Below are 16,249 nucleotides of genomic sequence, written 5' to 3' on the forward strand. Positions count from 1 at the left end.
CGAGAGCTGCTGCTGGAGAATACTTTAATATGAGATCTGTAATGTGTCCAGGCCAGCCGGGAGCTGCTGCTAGCCTTCTCCAGGGACTTCCTGAGCGGGGAGGGGATCCTGCCCCGACACCTGGCCTACCTGGGGCTGCCCGTCTCCCACGTCCAGACGCCCCTGGACGAGTTCAGCTTCGCTGTCCACAACCTGGCCGTGGACCTGAGGGACGGGATCCGGCTGGTGTGAGTTTCTGGACGTGATGCGAGTTTCTGGACGGGATGCGAGTTTCGTGACGTGATGCGAGTTTCTGACCGTGATGCGAGTTTCGTGACGTGATGCGAGTTTCGTGACGTGATGCGAGTTTCGTGACGTGATGCGAGTTTCGTGACGTGATGCGAGTTTCGTGACGTGATGCTCTGATCTGGGACCGCCGGGACCCCTGGTCCCCGGACCTTTTTCTGGGACCAGACCAGACCAGGGAGACCTGCACTGGAGACCTGCACTTGGACGAGTGTCCAAGTGTCCAGACCGGTATGCCTTTGTGTTGCAATTGGACACTGGCCATGGGCAACACAAAGGTCTACCGGTTTTGGACATTGCAATACCTTTGTATCTGGATTTGACAGGTCACATCTCAACCCCATGTTGGTCCAAATGCTTTGAAATTTAGGGAGTTTTCGGCAAATATTAAAAGTGCCACCCAACTGTCACAATGGCAATACCTTGAATTGATGCCAAATGTGTGGCCAGTGGCCAGTAGCTAGTAGCCAATAGCCAGTGGCTAGTAGCCGGTGGCCAGTAGCAATAACGTTGTATAGCCAGTGGTAATTGAAACAATGGTGGTATTGAAAGTGGACACTGACAATGGCATGTATTGTGAATCGGACAGCGTCCACTTCTAATACCTCTGGACCCAGGGTGTCTGTTTTGGACACTTTTCCAAACCTTCTAACTTGTAAAGTAATTGTATTCAGAGCCAGGTCTCCCGGGCTGGTCCCTGTCAGGCTGCAGGCCATGAATGTAACTGATGTAAACTTTGAAGACTCTCGGGCGACAAAAGAAATGATCCACTTTGATTTGTGAAGAAATATTAAATAAATGAAGAATAATCACGTTTTCTCTTCTCTGTGTCCGGTTCTGTCCGGTTCTGTCCGGTTCTGTCCAGGCGGGTCACGGAGCTGCTGGTCCAGGACTGGACTTTGTCCTCCAGGCTGCGTCTGCCGGCCATCAGTCGTCTGCAGAAGATCCACAACGTGGAGCTGGCGCTGCAGGTCCTGAGGAGCAGAGGGGTGGACCTCAGCGACGACCACGGTAACCACGGTAACTAGGGCAGGGGATCCATTCAAATATCAAGAATCGATTCCATTCTTAAGATTATGAATCGATTATCACGATCCGATCCGATATTGATTTGGGTTAGTGTTAATAAAACTGTTTTTTGAGCTGTTGCATGAATGATATGACTGTAGTTCTGCAACATATTAATACTAGTATTATATTGAGATTCAACAGCAAGTATTGCAGCTAATGATGCTGTAAGGACCAATCAGCTCCCAGAATGCTGATAGAACTGAAACAGAAACATCATGTAGAATTACCAAACAGATCCAGGGAGGAAACAGAGACGATGAAATCGCTTTTATTTTTTCCCCATTTATGAGAATTTGGTTTTTAACATTTATGCAAATGTAACCCCAAGACAGTATAATAAAGCAAAGAAATATAGACAATTTATGCAATTATAACTGAAAACTTTAATGTTTTCATACCTTTAAACATATTTAAAGGCAAAAACATCATGGCACCAGTTATTCTGGTGTCCAACAAAACATTCCTTTTTTGGGCATAAACAAAAAAAGTACCAAAAGTTGTAATGATGAAAAAAAATATATATATTTTTTTTAACCGATCTTTAGACATATGAATCGATTTTTAGGAATTAATATGAGAATCGATTTAAAATCGGAGAATCGATCTTTTCAACACAGGCGTAACGGTAACCACGGTAACCACGGTAACCCGCGGTAACCACGGTAACCACGGTAACCACGGTAACCACGGTAACCACGGTAACCGTGTTCATGAACGTCTGAACTGACGTCCATCAGGAGCCAAGTGCCAGAGAACAGTCTTAACTTCCTAAATCACGTCTGGTTCCTGTTCCAGGCTCCGTCCTGGACTCCAGGGACGTGGTGGACGGACACCGAGAGAAGACGCTGAGTCTCCTGTGGAGGATCATCTTCACCTTCCAGGTATCACCAGATCTACACCGGCGTCCACAGTTTAAAACCTTCCTGCAGGTCTACAAACACCTGAATGGACCAAAATACATGCCAGATTTAACTTACTTGTGACACGTATCTCCGTTTCAGAGGCTTGTAATACAGGTAAACTTATTTTATTGGGTTAGTCAGATTCTGACTATCTGGTGACGTAGTTCATTCCTCTCTCCAGATACGATCTCCATCATAGTCAGATACTTAACTTATAGACTGTTATTCCACTAATCCTCCGTTCAGAATCACTTAATCTGTTTCAGAGAGTGAGAGAATGTGTCTAAAGAAATCTCATTTTCAAGAGAACTGTAGCAGATATCTCCATAAAACCACTGGTTAGTTTTCAATAGCATTCAAGACAACTAAGTAATAGTATATGTTATTACCAAAAAGTACAATTTCCGCCTAAACTAAAGGTGTGATTACAGAGCTATATTTCACTATTTTCTCAGGTAAATCATGTTCTGGCTGTTTGGTGATGTAGTTCAGTCTCCTGGTTCAAACCTCAGCAGGTTTGATGCAGAAAAGAGTCAGAATTCTCAAGTTATGGGCTGTTTTTCCTCACTTTTCCCTATTGGAACTGGAACTGGCCCAGGGGTTGGGAGGAGTTCTAAAGAAGAGCCAACAAAACTAATTTACCCCCAAAAATCCAAAACCCCAACATCCAATTTCACTAAAAGGAGACCGTAAAGATAATAAGAACCATTGTTGTGGTTGGTTCTACCTCGGGTACTTGTTCCTCGACTACTGGATTAAAGCAGTGACTCCGTTTCCAGCATCAATAATCCTTTTCTAACCTGAATATGATCAATAACCCGGTTACACGGCCATGTAAACACCAATAACCCCTTTGAATAACCAGAATTTGCTCATATTCAGGTTTTTAAAAACCCCAATATGAGCCCTGGGTTCCTCCTTTAAAACTGAATATTGGGTCATGTAAACGCCAAATGGAATATCCCCATCAAACGGAACAGGAAGTTGTTTTCTGCACATGCTCTGTTCACAAGGAATCCTGGTCTTTTGAGTCCAGGAAGTTCTTCTAAACACGGAGAAACAAGACCAGGAGGAGACTAATCACTTCATAAATGTAATGAAGGATATGAAAATTTCTGCATTTGTAGACGGTAGAAAGTACCGGGATAGAAGATTTACAAGAAGGTGAGAGAAAAGTTGAAGCAGCATTTGTTTTGAATTTGGATCCAGGAAGAAGAAGCAGAAATGACGGGAATTGTGTCATCACGTTCTCCGTGCGTCGCTGGTTTGATCCAGATAAATGATTAATCACCATGGCAACAGGGATAACCCTGTTAGCTCAGCATGGAAACACATTATTCCCAATGTTTCAGTATCCGGAATATTAGCAATAACTCCAATTTTGACTGCATGTTAACGTAGTCAATGTAACTTTCAGCTTTTGTTGAGTTTGGCGGCTCCTTTGGACCAAAGCGGTAGTGCTTTATTATTAGTGCCACGGCTGTGCCAAGTGGCACGCCTCCTCCATAGCTATGCAATAGCAATGGAGGAGTAGTGCCTCTTGGCGCAGCCAGAGGCACTATTGTTATCCTGCGCGTTTATTATTCATTTTCCGGACAAACTTCGGCGCGTAACTAGTCCCGCAGCTTTGAGAAAACGCGAAAAGTAAAAACGTAGAAACGTGCGCCTTAAGCGGGAATCGTGTGCTATGACTTTTATTAGCGATTGGCGTGCACGTTTTTGCGCAACGTGCAAAAACGTGCGCTTTTAGCCCCATCCGGAACGCATTGGGAGAAGTTTGGGGCCTCACCACTCGCACACCGTTACTCGAAAAATTCTGAACTGATTTAGAAAGTTGTAGGCCCTGAATTTAACTACAGTCCTGTGGATTTTCAGAGCGATGGCACAAATAGTTTTTGCACGAAGTGCAAAAACATTTCCAAATTTCCAAACTAATGGGGAGATTTTCCCATGTAAGTGAATGGGGCAGAATGTTACACTGTGGCTGGAAGGAGGTTGGAAAAACCCCCAAATTCACCTTTTTTCTGAGTCACGTATCTTTCTCATACTTGCACGTAGAACTGTCATTTAAACTTCAAAACGGAGGAAAACTTCTCTTCTCTCTCCAAACCTGAAACTGTTTTTTCCTAAGATGTACACTTTTCAAGATATGAGCGCTCAAGCGAGGACTGGAAATCACTTTTTTGTCAAATCTACAGTGGAGCTCTAATTTTCTAGAGTGGCAGAGACAGTAAAAAAAATTACCTTAATATTTATTTGTAACTCGAGCTCACGGCCAAACCCTGAAAGCTGGACAGATAATTTTTGGTCAGAATGTAGACATAGGTGTTGGGATTCATAAAATGTAAATTTGACAGGCGGGGTATGCACAAAATTTAAACGGGGAGGGCTAAAGCGTCGCCAATTCCTGCCTCAGTCCCCATTCACTGCAATATAATCAAAAGTTTTCTTCAAAAAAATCTCACTTTGTTTTCGAACTGCCGTTACTAACACATTTTAAGGAATATCTGAATAAATTTAAGATTGTCAGAATCTGCCGGGTTCTGTGGCTCTCACGATGTCTTTGTTTTTATGCTAGGAGCTACGATTTTGGCACTCTCGAAATTTTAGCGAGGAAATTGTCTAGTTATTATTATTATTATTATTATTATTATTATTAGTGCTTTACCAGTAGTGTGGAAAGTTAGGGTTAGGGTTAGGTTAGGGTTAGGGTTAGGTTAGGTCCTACAGACCCCTCAGACCAGGACAGAGGTTCATTAAACCTGCTGGAAGTTCCATCACAATGACTCTGGAAATATGATATTAAGCTGGAACACTTCCTTAGTTCTGCTCTAATCGTTGGTCCGTGTGGTTCCGGTGCAGGTGGAGGTGATCCTGGACGAGGCCCAGCTCCGGGACGAGGTCTGCTTCCTGAACCGGACCCTGAGGACCAGGCGGAGGCTGGAGTCGCTGAGGGCCGACCGGGGCCCCCCCAGGGCCGACCGGGCCCCCCCCGGGGCCGGGTCCCCCCCGTACCGCCACCCCAGCACCAAGCTGGCCCTGCTCATGGACTGGGTCCGAGCCGTCTGCGACTTCTACTCCCTGAAGGTGAAGGACACAATTAAACAGTAAATAACAAATAAAATGATAAGAAAAGAGGTAAAATAATAAAAGCAGCAGTTGTTAGTCAGTAAGGGCAGTAGATCCAGCAGGTTCATCTCATTCTAATGGTGATAATTACGTTTCTATACGGTCTAAACGTACAAAGACCGGGTCAAATACAGAATTACTAAAGTAATCTGTAACAATTCGTGCGGCGAATCAGACCAACAAAAGTAAGTGAAACTTTTCATGTTTTACCTGCAGAAAGAATTATTGCTCTGTTTTATTTGGTTGCAATTGTAGAAACGGGAGCGCCGACGTTCCGGCCGCTCATAAAGGGTTAAAGGGAGGAAGTTGGTTAAACTTAGGCCCCGTTTCCACGGAGCAGAAACGCTGGTGTTTTCATGCGTTCATCTGTTCATTTACACGAAAACGAAGCTCAAAGTCTCCAAAAACCATCATTCCTGAAAACTCCAGCCAAAGTGTAGATTTTTAAAACCTCCGTCTTCACGTTTGCTTGTAAACGGAGAGAAACGGACATTTATTCTTCAGAACGTCACATTATGAGACAGAAACGTCTCCAGCGTCATGAGTGACACCTGTGGTTACAATTAGTTTGTAACCGTCAATATTTTCTTGTATTTTACCTGTTTTATATTCTAAAGTCACACTTAAAAGTAACTCCACTTCTCTGTCACTCCAAACCAAACACTCTGGTTCATCTTGGAAGTAACTGGAAGTTACTCGTGTCATTTGTTGATGTTTTTTTCCAGGATTCTGATTGGCTAGCATGAGTTTATCTTCTCGTTACACTGCCCCCTGCAGGTTTGGCTGCTCATAGCACCTTAACAGATATTTATGCAGGTTCCTGGAAATGATGGGATTTTTAACGTAGAGGGGAAATATACGTTTTTGTAAATACCAGCTCTGTGTAAACGTGGCCTGAAACAAGTTTGTGAAGGTTAAATGTAACCCCTGACCTGCTCTGGAGCCCCTTCTGCCACCGACGGTCTGCTCTCCGGTTCATCAGGTGGAGAACTTCACGGTGTCCTTCTCCGACGGCCGGGTGCTCTGCTACCTGCTGCACCACTACCACCCCGGCCTGGTCCCCGAGGCCTCCGTCCGCCGCCTCACCACCCAGACGGTGGAGTGTTCCCCGGCGGGCCGGCTGGAGCTCAGCAGGGAGGACGGAGACTCTGACGGAGACTCGGACGGATCCTTCCACGCCTCGCCGGCAGGTCAGCCTTCTCCACGTCCTCCGTCGGCTCTGAGCTGCAACTTATTTATTAGGGCCCGAGCACTTACGGTGCGAAGTCCCGATTGTATCTGTAGGAATTATTCTCGTTTTTATTTTTCCTACGAAATGAGGACTTTTGCCGCCCTAAACGTGCCCCAAAAGTCTGTATCAGTTTAGTTTAATGGTTTTAAGTTTAATGGTTTGCATTAATGGGCGTGGCCTAACGGCTCAACAGCGCCCCCTAGAAAACTTTGTTCCTCCAGCCCCATAATACGGTTTGACGTACATGCACGAAAATCGATACACACCTGTATCATGGCACAACTTAAAGGAAAGTCTCCTGGCGCCATGGCCCAAACCCAACAGGAAGTCATGGCCCAAACCCAACAGGAAGTCATGGCCCAAACCCAACAGGAAGTCATGGCCCAAACCCAACAGGAAGTCGGCCAGGGCGCGAGGGCCCGTTCCTGGCTGCTTGCAGCTTTAATTTAAAATCTTTTCTGAATGTTGATTGGTAAAGTTTTCTTATGGGCTTTAAACATAATTTTCAGAATACTATAATCTACTAATTCATGAACCTATCCTTAATCCGCTGACCCAGCATCCCTCCTCTTCCCTCATCTTCCCTCATCTTCCCTCGTCTTCTCTTCCTCCTCAGGCCCAGATTCTCCGTCCCTGAAGTTCAAGGAGCTGCTGGAGAACGAGAAGAGCAACTTCCGGCTGGTGAACTCGGCCGTGTCGTTCCTGGGGGGCGTCCCCGCCATGATGAACCCGGCGGACATGTGCAACACCATCCCCAGCGAGAGGGTGAGGCCCGGCGGGACGCTCTCAGGTTTGGTTTAGAGCCAGAGCAAACCCCTGAAACCCCTCCGGTCCTGTTCCAGGTGGTGATGTCCTACCTGTCCTTCCTCTGCGCTCGTCTGCTGGACCTGCGGAACGAGACCCGAGCAGCCCGGCTCATCCAGGACGCCTGGAGGAAGTACCGGCTGAGGAAAGACCTGCAGCTCTATCAGGTTTGAACAAGGTTTCCAGTCGTCTGCACATGTTTGAAAGGAGGGGGAACTTAAATAACCTTACGCTGATAGATAATCACTACCTGAAAACAGGATCAAACTAACGGACCGGCCTGGACAACTCAACCTTACTTCTTAAAACTGGCCATCGTGAGGTCAAAGAACTCGAGTTGGTTTAAAGCTAACCGCTTTAAACGTACTCTGCCCAGATACAAGCCTCATTGTTGTCCTTTTTCCAAATGAGAATCGATAAGGGAATCAATAAAGAACTGAATAGAAAATGGAATTGGAATCATAAAAATCTTTTTTCCATTCCTATTTATTATTATGTCTAAATCAACATTACATAAGTTCGTAACGGGGAAAAACACAGGAGCAGAGGAGTGCAGAGCAACGAGACTCTCATTGAGAACTCCCCCAAAGTTCCTCCTCCGGCATGATGGTTTTATTGAGAAACTTGACAGGAAGTGACCGTATATGGACAGTGGACATTAGACAATGGGTGGAAGTGATAACGTGTGATTGAATCATTACACTACAGTAGAGTGATTGAACCAGGACAGTCCAAAACCTGAGTAGATCAGGAAGTGGCTTTTCTGACATCTGTTAATAAAGCATGTGACAGTTTCATAAGGACAAAAACAAGTTTAAAGGTTAATTAACCTCACAATTCCCTCCTGTTGTCCTTATGAAATTTCAACTAATATCCGTCCATTAGGCTTAGAATAGTAGCCTCATATTAAGGTCAAACATTTAAGAAATAGGAAGGGGAGTTTATAACACACTTAATGCAAGCTTGTTAACGAGTAATTATATGTCAAGGGAGAGGCGAAACCCCAGGCTATATGGGGCAAAATTCCTCCCCGACCCTCCTAGTGAGCGATCGCCCAGGCCAAGACACATACAAACTTAAAACATTTCACAGTAAACAAAATGAAACAGTCTACAATCCAGTGTCATCGTAAACATCCTTGTTCAGTTTGAGTTTGTTGGAGTTGTTGGTAATAGATGAGTGGGACTCTCATGATGGCAGTGCAAGGGGGCCCGGCCCGTGGCTGGTGAGTAGGCGTCAGGTGAGTTCTTCAGCGGACAAAGGTTTTGATACCGTCCGACTTCCGGCCTACTCAGGGTCTGGAAAGTTTTTTACTTGCTTGCACTGTGACTGGTGAACCCACGTAGATCGTTCAGCAACCTTTACTGCTGTCGGGGTCGCGATCTTGACAACAAAGGGGCCGTCCCAACGGAGTGATGACCACGTTTTTCGTTTCACCACTCGAATCAGGATCTGGTCACCTGGTTTCAGCACTTCCTGCGTAGGAGAGAGAGGAGAAAGCGGCAGTATGGAATACTTTATGTACCATACCCTGCATTCCTCCTGTTGAGACATGGGACTTCCCATGGCTCAATTTAGCCACCAGGGGGAACAGGTTTTTTGGACTGCCAGAGTCCTGACTTCTCCCCAGATAAGTGGTTCTCCCACTTTTTGACCGTTGCATCCTGGCAGGGTGACGGTCTGACTTAATGATTCTCTAGGGTCGGCAGGACCAATTCCTATTGGCCTCGTCCCTGCAATCGGGGCGGTTTGTTGACATTGATCCCACTTCGTCCCAACGCCACAGATCTTGGTTCCCGGGTTTCGGCACCAGAAAATGTCAGGTCTAAATCAACATTACATAAGTTCGTAACGAGGAAAAACACAGAGACTGCTTGGAATGGTCTTTTAACATACTTCTGCAGAAGGGGGGAGCAGATGAGTGCAGAGCAACGAGGCTCTCATTGAGAACTCCTGAGCTTCCCCAAAGCTTCCTCCTCCTGCATGATGCTTTTATTGAGAAACTTGACAGGAACTGACCGTATATGGACAGTGAACAATGGGTGGAAGTGATAACGTGTGATTGAATCATGACACTACAGTAGAGTGATTGAACCAGGATAGTCCAAAACCTGAGTAGATCAGGAAGTGGCTGTTGTGAAATCTGTTAACAAGCATGTGACAGTTTCGTAAGGACAAAAACAAGTTTAAAGGTTAATTAACCTCACATTTATGTTTCAACCTCTTTGTGAGGACGCAATAATCGTCACCTTCCTCGTTTTGTTTCAGCAAAGGACCGAGGCTGCCGTGAAGATCCAGCAGGTTGTGAGACGTTTCCTCCAGCGCCGTTGGGCCGAGCGACGGAGTCGAGCCGCCGCGCTGATCCAGGCGGCCTGGAGGGAATACCGGCACCGCAACCGCCTCCGGCTGGAAAAGGAGGCCCAAGTTCGGGCTCTGCAGCGCCGCGCCGCTACCGTCATCCAGGTGGGGTTTTTTTTATATGGATATATTTTTTGAGGGCAATAAGAAAAACATAAGATTTACAATAATAATAGAAATATCAATATTTTCCCCATTTCTTTAACTTTTCATAACAATAATTAAATACAAATAAATAACAATAGAAAGAGATGACAGGAACATGACCATTTTAAGACAACCAATGGTGGACAGTGGATGGATAATAGGAGGAAATAAACAGGACATTTCAGTTGAAGAGCAACTAATCTATGGTATGCAGAGCAAACAGACATCCTTTCTGTTGAGGGTTTTCCAACAGAATATCCAGCTGACCATGAGACAGTTGTGGACCAGCCGAAACCCCTGAGTAGTTTAGGGAGTGGCTGTTGTAACTGCTAACATGTGATAAGCATGTCTAAAACACAGTCAGCTCTCTGACTTGACTTGATTCTGATTCTAATGGTTTCATAAGCACAAAACTAATTCAAAAACGTTGATTAACCTCACATTTCCCTCCTCTTGTTCTGATGAAACTTCACAGACTGATACAGGTAATGAAAACACAGAACAGTACAAGAACAGTGATGAACGGATTCATAATTTCAGTCATTATGTCAGCATGACTCAGTAGTGAAAAAGTTCATTCCATCTCTCTCGGACTCCTCTCCAGTTTGTTGTAGCCAGTCAGTTTGGGCTAGTCATCTTCAGGCCTGTGGCTGGTGAGATAGGCATCAGGTGAGTTCTTCAGCGGACAAGGGTTTGGATACCGTCCGACTTCCCGCCCACTCAGGGCCTGGAACATTTCCCCGCTAGCCTTCACTGCAACTGGTGAACGCAGTAGATCATTCAGCAGCCTTTACTGCTGCCGGTGTCCTTATCTGGACAGCAAAAGGGCCCGTCCTGACGGGTGATGACGTTTCACCACTCAACTCAGGATCTGGTCACCCATTTCAGCAGTTCCTGCTTAGGAGAGGGAGAGGAAGAAATGGCAGCTCACAAGAACTGAACATTACTCATGTACAGTTTGACTAATGGCCGGCATTCAGGCCGTGGTTTTCCTGAGCCTTAACTTAACAGGCCATTAGTTCACTCCAAGAACGAAATCCATATGAACAATTTCAAATGGATCCTTCGCAACACTGACCTCTTTTAGGCCTTATATTGCCTTACATGTTGTATCTGCAACATGTCGGACAGCTCCTACAAAAATATTTTTAAAGGGTATTTAGTATTTAATCCTCGTTATGTACCAAATGTACCATACCCTTACTCCCTCCTGTTGAGCCATGGAAAATTACTCATGGCTCAACTTAGCCACCAGGGGGAACACATTCCTTGGAAGCACTAGTTTGCTTCGCACCACACAGAGGCCTTCTGAAGTTACAGTAGCACCTTCATTTAGCCAAATGCCTCTCTCTCTTTGCAAGAGCATTGTTTCGAATGTCAACAGGGTAGGGGTCTGTTGTCATCCGTTTGTCCCTCTCCCTTCTGGGCGGCGCTATAGGCTTCCCAAGGCCAATAGCAATAGGTATAAATTCTCTTTTATACCAACCGCTGTTAAAATGATCAACTTGCATAAATTTTAATATTTTTAATATATTTTTATCATTCTGCCTGCACTGATGAAAGCACTTTTGCTTTTACTCACTATTATGGTTACTATGTCACGTCTTAATGTTTTAATTGTTCTTTTGGTATGTCTGTGTTTGTATGATGATGACTGTTTTCTCAGACTGCTAAAAGAATTTCCCCTAGAGGGACAATAAAAATGACTCTGACTCTGATCAGATCCCCTCCCTGTTGACCTTTCCCTGGAAGGGTCAGGCTCACACAGTCAGGCTCCCCAGATAAGTGGCCCTCCCACTTCTTGACTTTCGCATCCTGGCAAGTCGGGGGTTTGACCCTCTAGGGACAAGAGGTCTCTATGTCCTTCAGATCCCCCCCTCCCATCACCAGATTAGATGGGGGGCAAAAACCCTGTTAAATTCAGTCTGTTTACCTTAGTCAAGGACTACAGAATTTCTTATTTCAAAATGTCCTTATTTCAACCCAAGTGGGTTATGGTCTTATTAAAGTAACACCACACAAAACTGTCAGTGCAGCAACTCTCCTGCAACGTAAACAGTAGTCTTCAGTGAACTTATATATATATATAAACAATAATTCACAGTCACAAAACGTCGGACCGAAGGAACATTCTATCAAATAATGCCTTCTCAACTTGCTGTTGAGCTGTATTGTCCTCAAAACAAAAAGAAATGCCAGAAAATTGTCAGAAAATTGTCTCCAGATGAATCATATAGTCGTCAGGAGATTCTTAATCTGTTTGCATGCTGTAATGCAAATGCATGCTCTTCTATGAAGACTTATAGAAGTCTTAAGAAAATTGTGTGATAAATTCCAATGCGTAAACTACACATAAACAAAAACCCACTGAACTTTAAACACAAATCAGATCAGATCATCTATATGTGGGTTTGTGTATCAGTTCAAATGTGTAAATTATTTCTCCTCAAACTACACTAACCAAACTCAATTGGTGCATTTCAGATGAACTCCCAAACTAAATGGTAGCAGCACTGATCACAAATGTACACATTATCAGTGTGAATAGGCTAGTATGCACTCAGAGTTCTTCTTTTCTAAAAAGATTGTTTCAACGTTTTTTTCCCTCCATACAACCCTTTCTGTGTAAATGTCACTGACACACCCTTCCACTGTATTCTAAAAATACAGCGGTGCTCATTTTACGGGACAAAACCCATTCTCTGAAGCTGTCAATCATCAGTACGTGACTTCACGACAGACAAAATAAAAATGATTATGTTTCCATAACACATGTAACAGTCAACCTAACCATGCACAGCTCATACTCGCAAATGGCAAGAATCACATTTCCATACAATCCGAGTCAAATACAGTATTACAAAGGCAATCTGCAATTTGAATGGTGAATTAACCCCATTTGAAAATTCTATGATTCTATGCCTCCATTCATGGCTTAGAATGACAGAAAAACTATATTTCTCCATTTCTATGTTTTTTCCCAAGAGTAGAGCTTCACCTCACTTCACTTCACCACTGAAAACCCTTTTCCAGCAAACAAAAAAGTTCTCCCTGTAGCATACACAGCCTGCAGTCCTTTGTATCATTTTAACAAAAACTTCAACAGAGAGGCTCATACGAATTTAAACTTTTTACCTCTTAACATATTATCTTATAATATCCAAATATATTCTAAAATGTTTCTTTATCCAATTTCCCATTTTAACACACAACTATAAGGTCAATAGAATCATATTTCTCTTTCTCTTAAAATGTCAGAAACTTTCAGCTGTTCACAAAGTCTCATGAACATAACATAATACACACACACAGATATTTTCTCTCACATACCCACACACACATACCCACAGACACACACAGACACAGCTCTCATGACCTTAGCTGCAGCCGCGCAGCAGCAGCTCTCTCCCCTCCCAGTCTCTCATTGAACCACCTCTCTCACCCATTTTTACAGGTTTGTGACTTTCTTCTTTTTTCTAGTCTTAAATTAGTTGATTTACTTCTTTTTAAGTTCCGTATATTATTTTGCAAGATTCTGTCTCCATTTTTCTTCACCTAATTTTCAGGGACGTCTTCCCATACCAGCTAAGCATCTTTAGAGATTATTTAAGCATAAATTTCTGAGCTAGACGTGGGACAAGACACAGCTCCTCGACGCAGCTGGTGAGCTTGGCCTCGAAGGAGTGATAAGCTCAAACATAACAATAGCGGGCTACTGAGCCGCTATGCGAAAAGCTATACGAAAAATATCAAATAGCGACAGAATCGGATAATCCAAGGAAAATGCCACCAAAAAAGGGGAACCAGTTCAATCCACAGGACCTGACCCAAATGGGTGAGACCCTGGAGGGAGTAAAGCTTCAGCTGGAAGGCTTGGAGGTTCAGTTGGAATGCTTGAAGGAGATAAAGAGCCAACTACAAGGGATGCAAGGCCTGATGAAAGAGATTCAACACCTCAAAAAGGAAAATGAGAAAAAAGATGGGCTGATAATAGCTCTAAACAACAAAATGGAGGAGCTTGATCAACAAAACAAGCTAAATGATGTGATCATTACGGGTATTGAGATCAAGCCCAGGAGCTATGCAGCAGCGACGAGAGGACAGGAGGAGATGAAGGAGGAAGACATCCAATCTGTGGAAAAGCAGGTACAGGATTTCCTAACCTCCAAAAACATTAAGATCGATCTTGAACATGTGGATACATGTCAACTGCTGCCCAAGAAAAAAAAGGTGGGAGAACGTGAAGATGTAAACAGGGCTGTTCTGCTGAAATTCACTAACAGAAAACACAAAATAGCGCTGCTAGAACAAGGCAGTAAGCTGAAAAATACCAGTGTGTTTATAAACGAGAATCTCAGCAAGAAAAACGCCACCATCGCCTGGAAAGCTCGTCAACTGAAGAAGGCTGGAAAAATACAAAATACCTGGACGGCAAACTGCAGAGTCTACATCAAACAAAATGGGCCAGAAAATACCAGACCGGTGCTGATCAGGGAGGTAGAGGAGTTGGAGAAACTTACCGGCTAATATGTCAAAGCTCACCATGAAACCTCTACAAAAAGAATGGATTACCTACTCACAAAAAACAAAGATGAATAAACTTAAAAGCAGGATTGCCAATTATGAAAAAAGGAACCTATCTTTAAAACAACACCTTGGATCAGAAGACTCGAATGAAGAAATTGACTCGGATATACACTACTACTACAGCAGAGCACTAAATTGTGGATATTATACAAGGGAGCAGTTCAATAAGGACATTGTGATGGATCAGAGGCTGTCAATCATTCATTTCAACAGCAGGAGTTTATATGCAAATTTTGATCACATATTGGAATACTTGGAAGGATTTTCTACATCCTTTGATATCATTGCGGTGTCAGAAACCTGGATTAATGAAGAAAAGGGAATTAACTTCATCTTAAGTGGGTATGAATTTGTGTGTAAAAATAGAAAAAAAAAGACTGGTGGAGGAGTTTCTCTTTTTATTAAAGAGAGCATTAATTTTGTCATATTGGAAAATGTGTCAAAAGCTATTGACAATGTAATGGAATGCATAACTGTAGAATTATCTATGTGTAAAGGGAGAAATACTGTAATATCCTGTCTGTATAGAGCCCCGGATTCAAAGTTAGAATTATTCAGTGATAGTGTGACAGAACTACTCTCTCTGACAAAGCATAAAAATGTTTTCATTTGTGGAGACTTTAATATCGATATCCTCAACCCAAACAACAACGCTGGGACAGATGACTTTCTAAATAGTATGTATGCGGCAGGTATGCATCCCTTAATTACAATGGCCAGCAGAATTACCAAACATAGTGCCACACTAATTGACAATATATTTACAAATGTCTTAGAAGCAGATCCAGTGAGTGGACTATTGATATGCGATATCTCTGATCATCTACCAGTCTTTGCAATGTGTGAGTGGAATCATATTGTAAAGAGCGAGACGAAAAAAAGAAAGTTAGTTAGGATAAGAAATGAAAAGAATATGAACGCATTGGAGAGTCAGCTGTTGACACAGACATGGAGACATGTGCTCTCTGAAACAGAAACAAACAAAGCGTATGATGAATTCCTGAAGACTCTCACAGGACTGTACCATAAACATTGCTCTGCAAGGGAGGTAACAGACAAAACAAAAAAGAAAGCCACACCGTGGCTTACGAAATCACTTGTAAATGCATGTAGGAAAAAAAACCTTTTATATAAACAATTTCTCAGAGACAGAACAGAAATAGCTGAATCCAAATATAAAAAATATAGAAATAAGATAAATAGTGCACTAAGAAAGCAAAAAAAGGATTACTATGAAAAACTACTATCAGATAACAAGAATCATAACAAGAAACTCTGGAGTATAGTGAATTCAATATCAGGTCGGAAACCAAAGGTCACACTCCCAGACCACCTTATTATAGATAATGAGACGGTGTCTGACGGGAACTTGATTGTGGATCAATTCAATAAATTCTTTGTAAATGTTGGCCCACAGCTGGCCAAGGACATCCCTGAATCACCATTGCGCTGGGACCATTTTGACTCTGATAAGAATACAATCACTAAAAATTCATGTCTGTTACTTGAACCAGTCACTGAAGCAGAAGTTGTAAATGCCCTCACACAGTGCAAATCTAAATCTTCAGCAGATGTAGACGAAATTGACATGAGACTGTTGAAGGCGGTACAAAAAGGAATTATAACACCACTCACGCACATATGTAACTTATCCTTCAAAACCGGTGTATTTCCAGACAAGATGAAAATAGCAAAGGTATTACCATTGTATAAAAGTGGTGATATAAATATGACT

The 16,249-nt window shown here is 43.3% G+C and overlaps 1 protein-coding gene across 1 annotated transcript in view; it reads left to right on the plus strand.

Moving 5' to 3' along the window:
* The window catches only part of aspm (assembly factor for spindle microtubules), a 55,430-nt gene that overhangs the window by 24,995 nt on the left and 14,186 nt on the right, over positions 1–16,249 (plus strand). The window contains exons 13-20 of the mRNA XM_061739040.1: positions 52–227; positions 1,151–1,296; positions 2,152–2,237; positions 5,121–5,345; positions 6,370–6,577; positions 7,235–7,383; positions 7,461–7,589; positions 9,691–9,885. Of these exons, the coding sequence (XP_061595024.1) occupies positions 52–227; positions 1,151–1,296; positions 2,152–2,237; positions 5,121–5,345; positions 6,370–6,577; positions 7,235–7,383; positions 7,461–7,589; positions 9,691–9,885 (1,314 nt within the window). The remainder of the gene's footprint in view (positions 1–51; positions 228–1,150; positions 1,297–2,151; positions 2,238–5,120; positions 5,346–6,369; positions 6,578–7,234; positions 7,384–7,460; positions 7,590–9,690; positions 9,886–16,249) is intronic.

The sequence above is a fragment of the Cololabis saira genome, chromosome 13 (genome assembly GCF_033807715.1).
Source record: "Cololabis saira isolate AMF1-May2022 chromosome 13, fColSai1.1, whole genome shotgun sequence".
Classification (NCBI taxonomy): domain Eukaryota; kingdom Metazoa; phylum Chordata; class Actinopteri; order Beloniformes; family Belonidae; genus Cololabis; species Cololabis saira.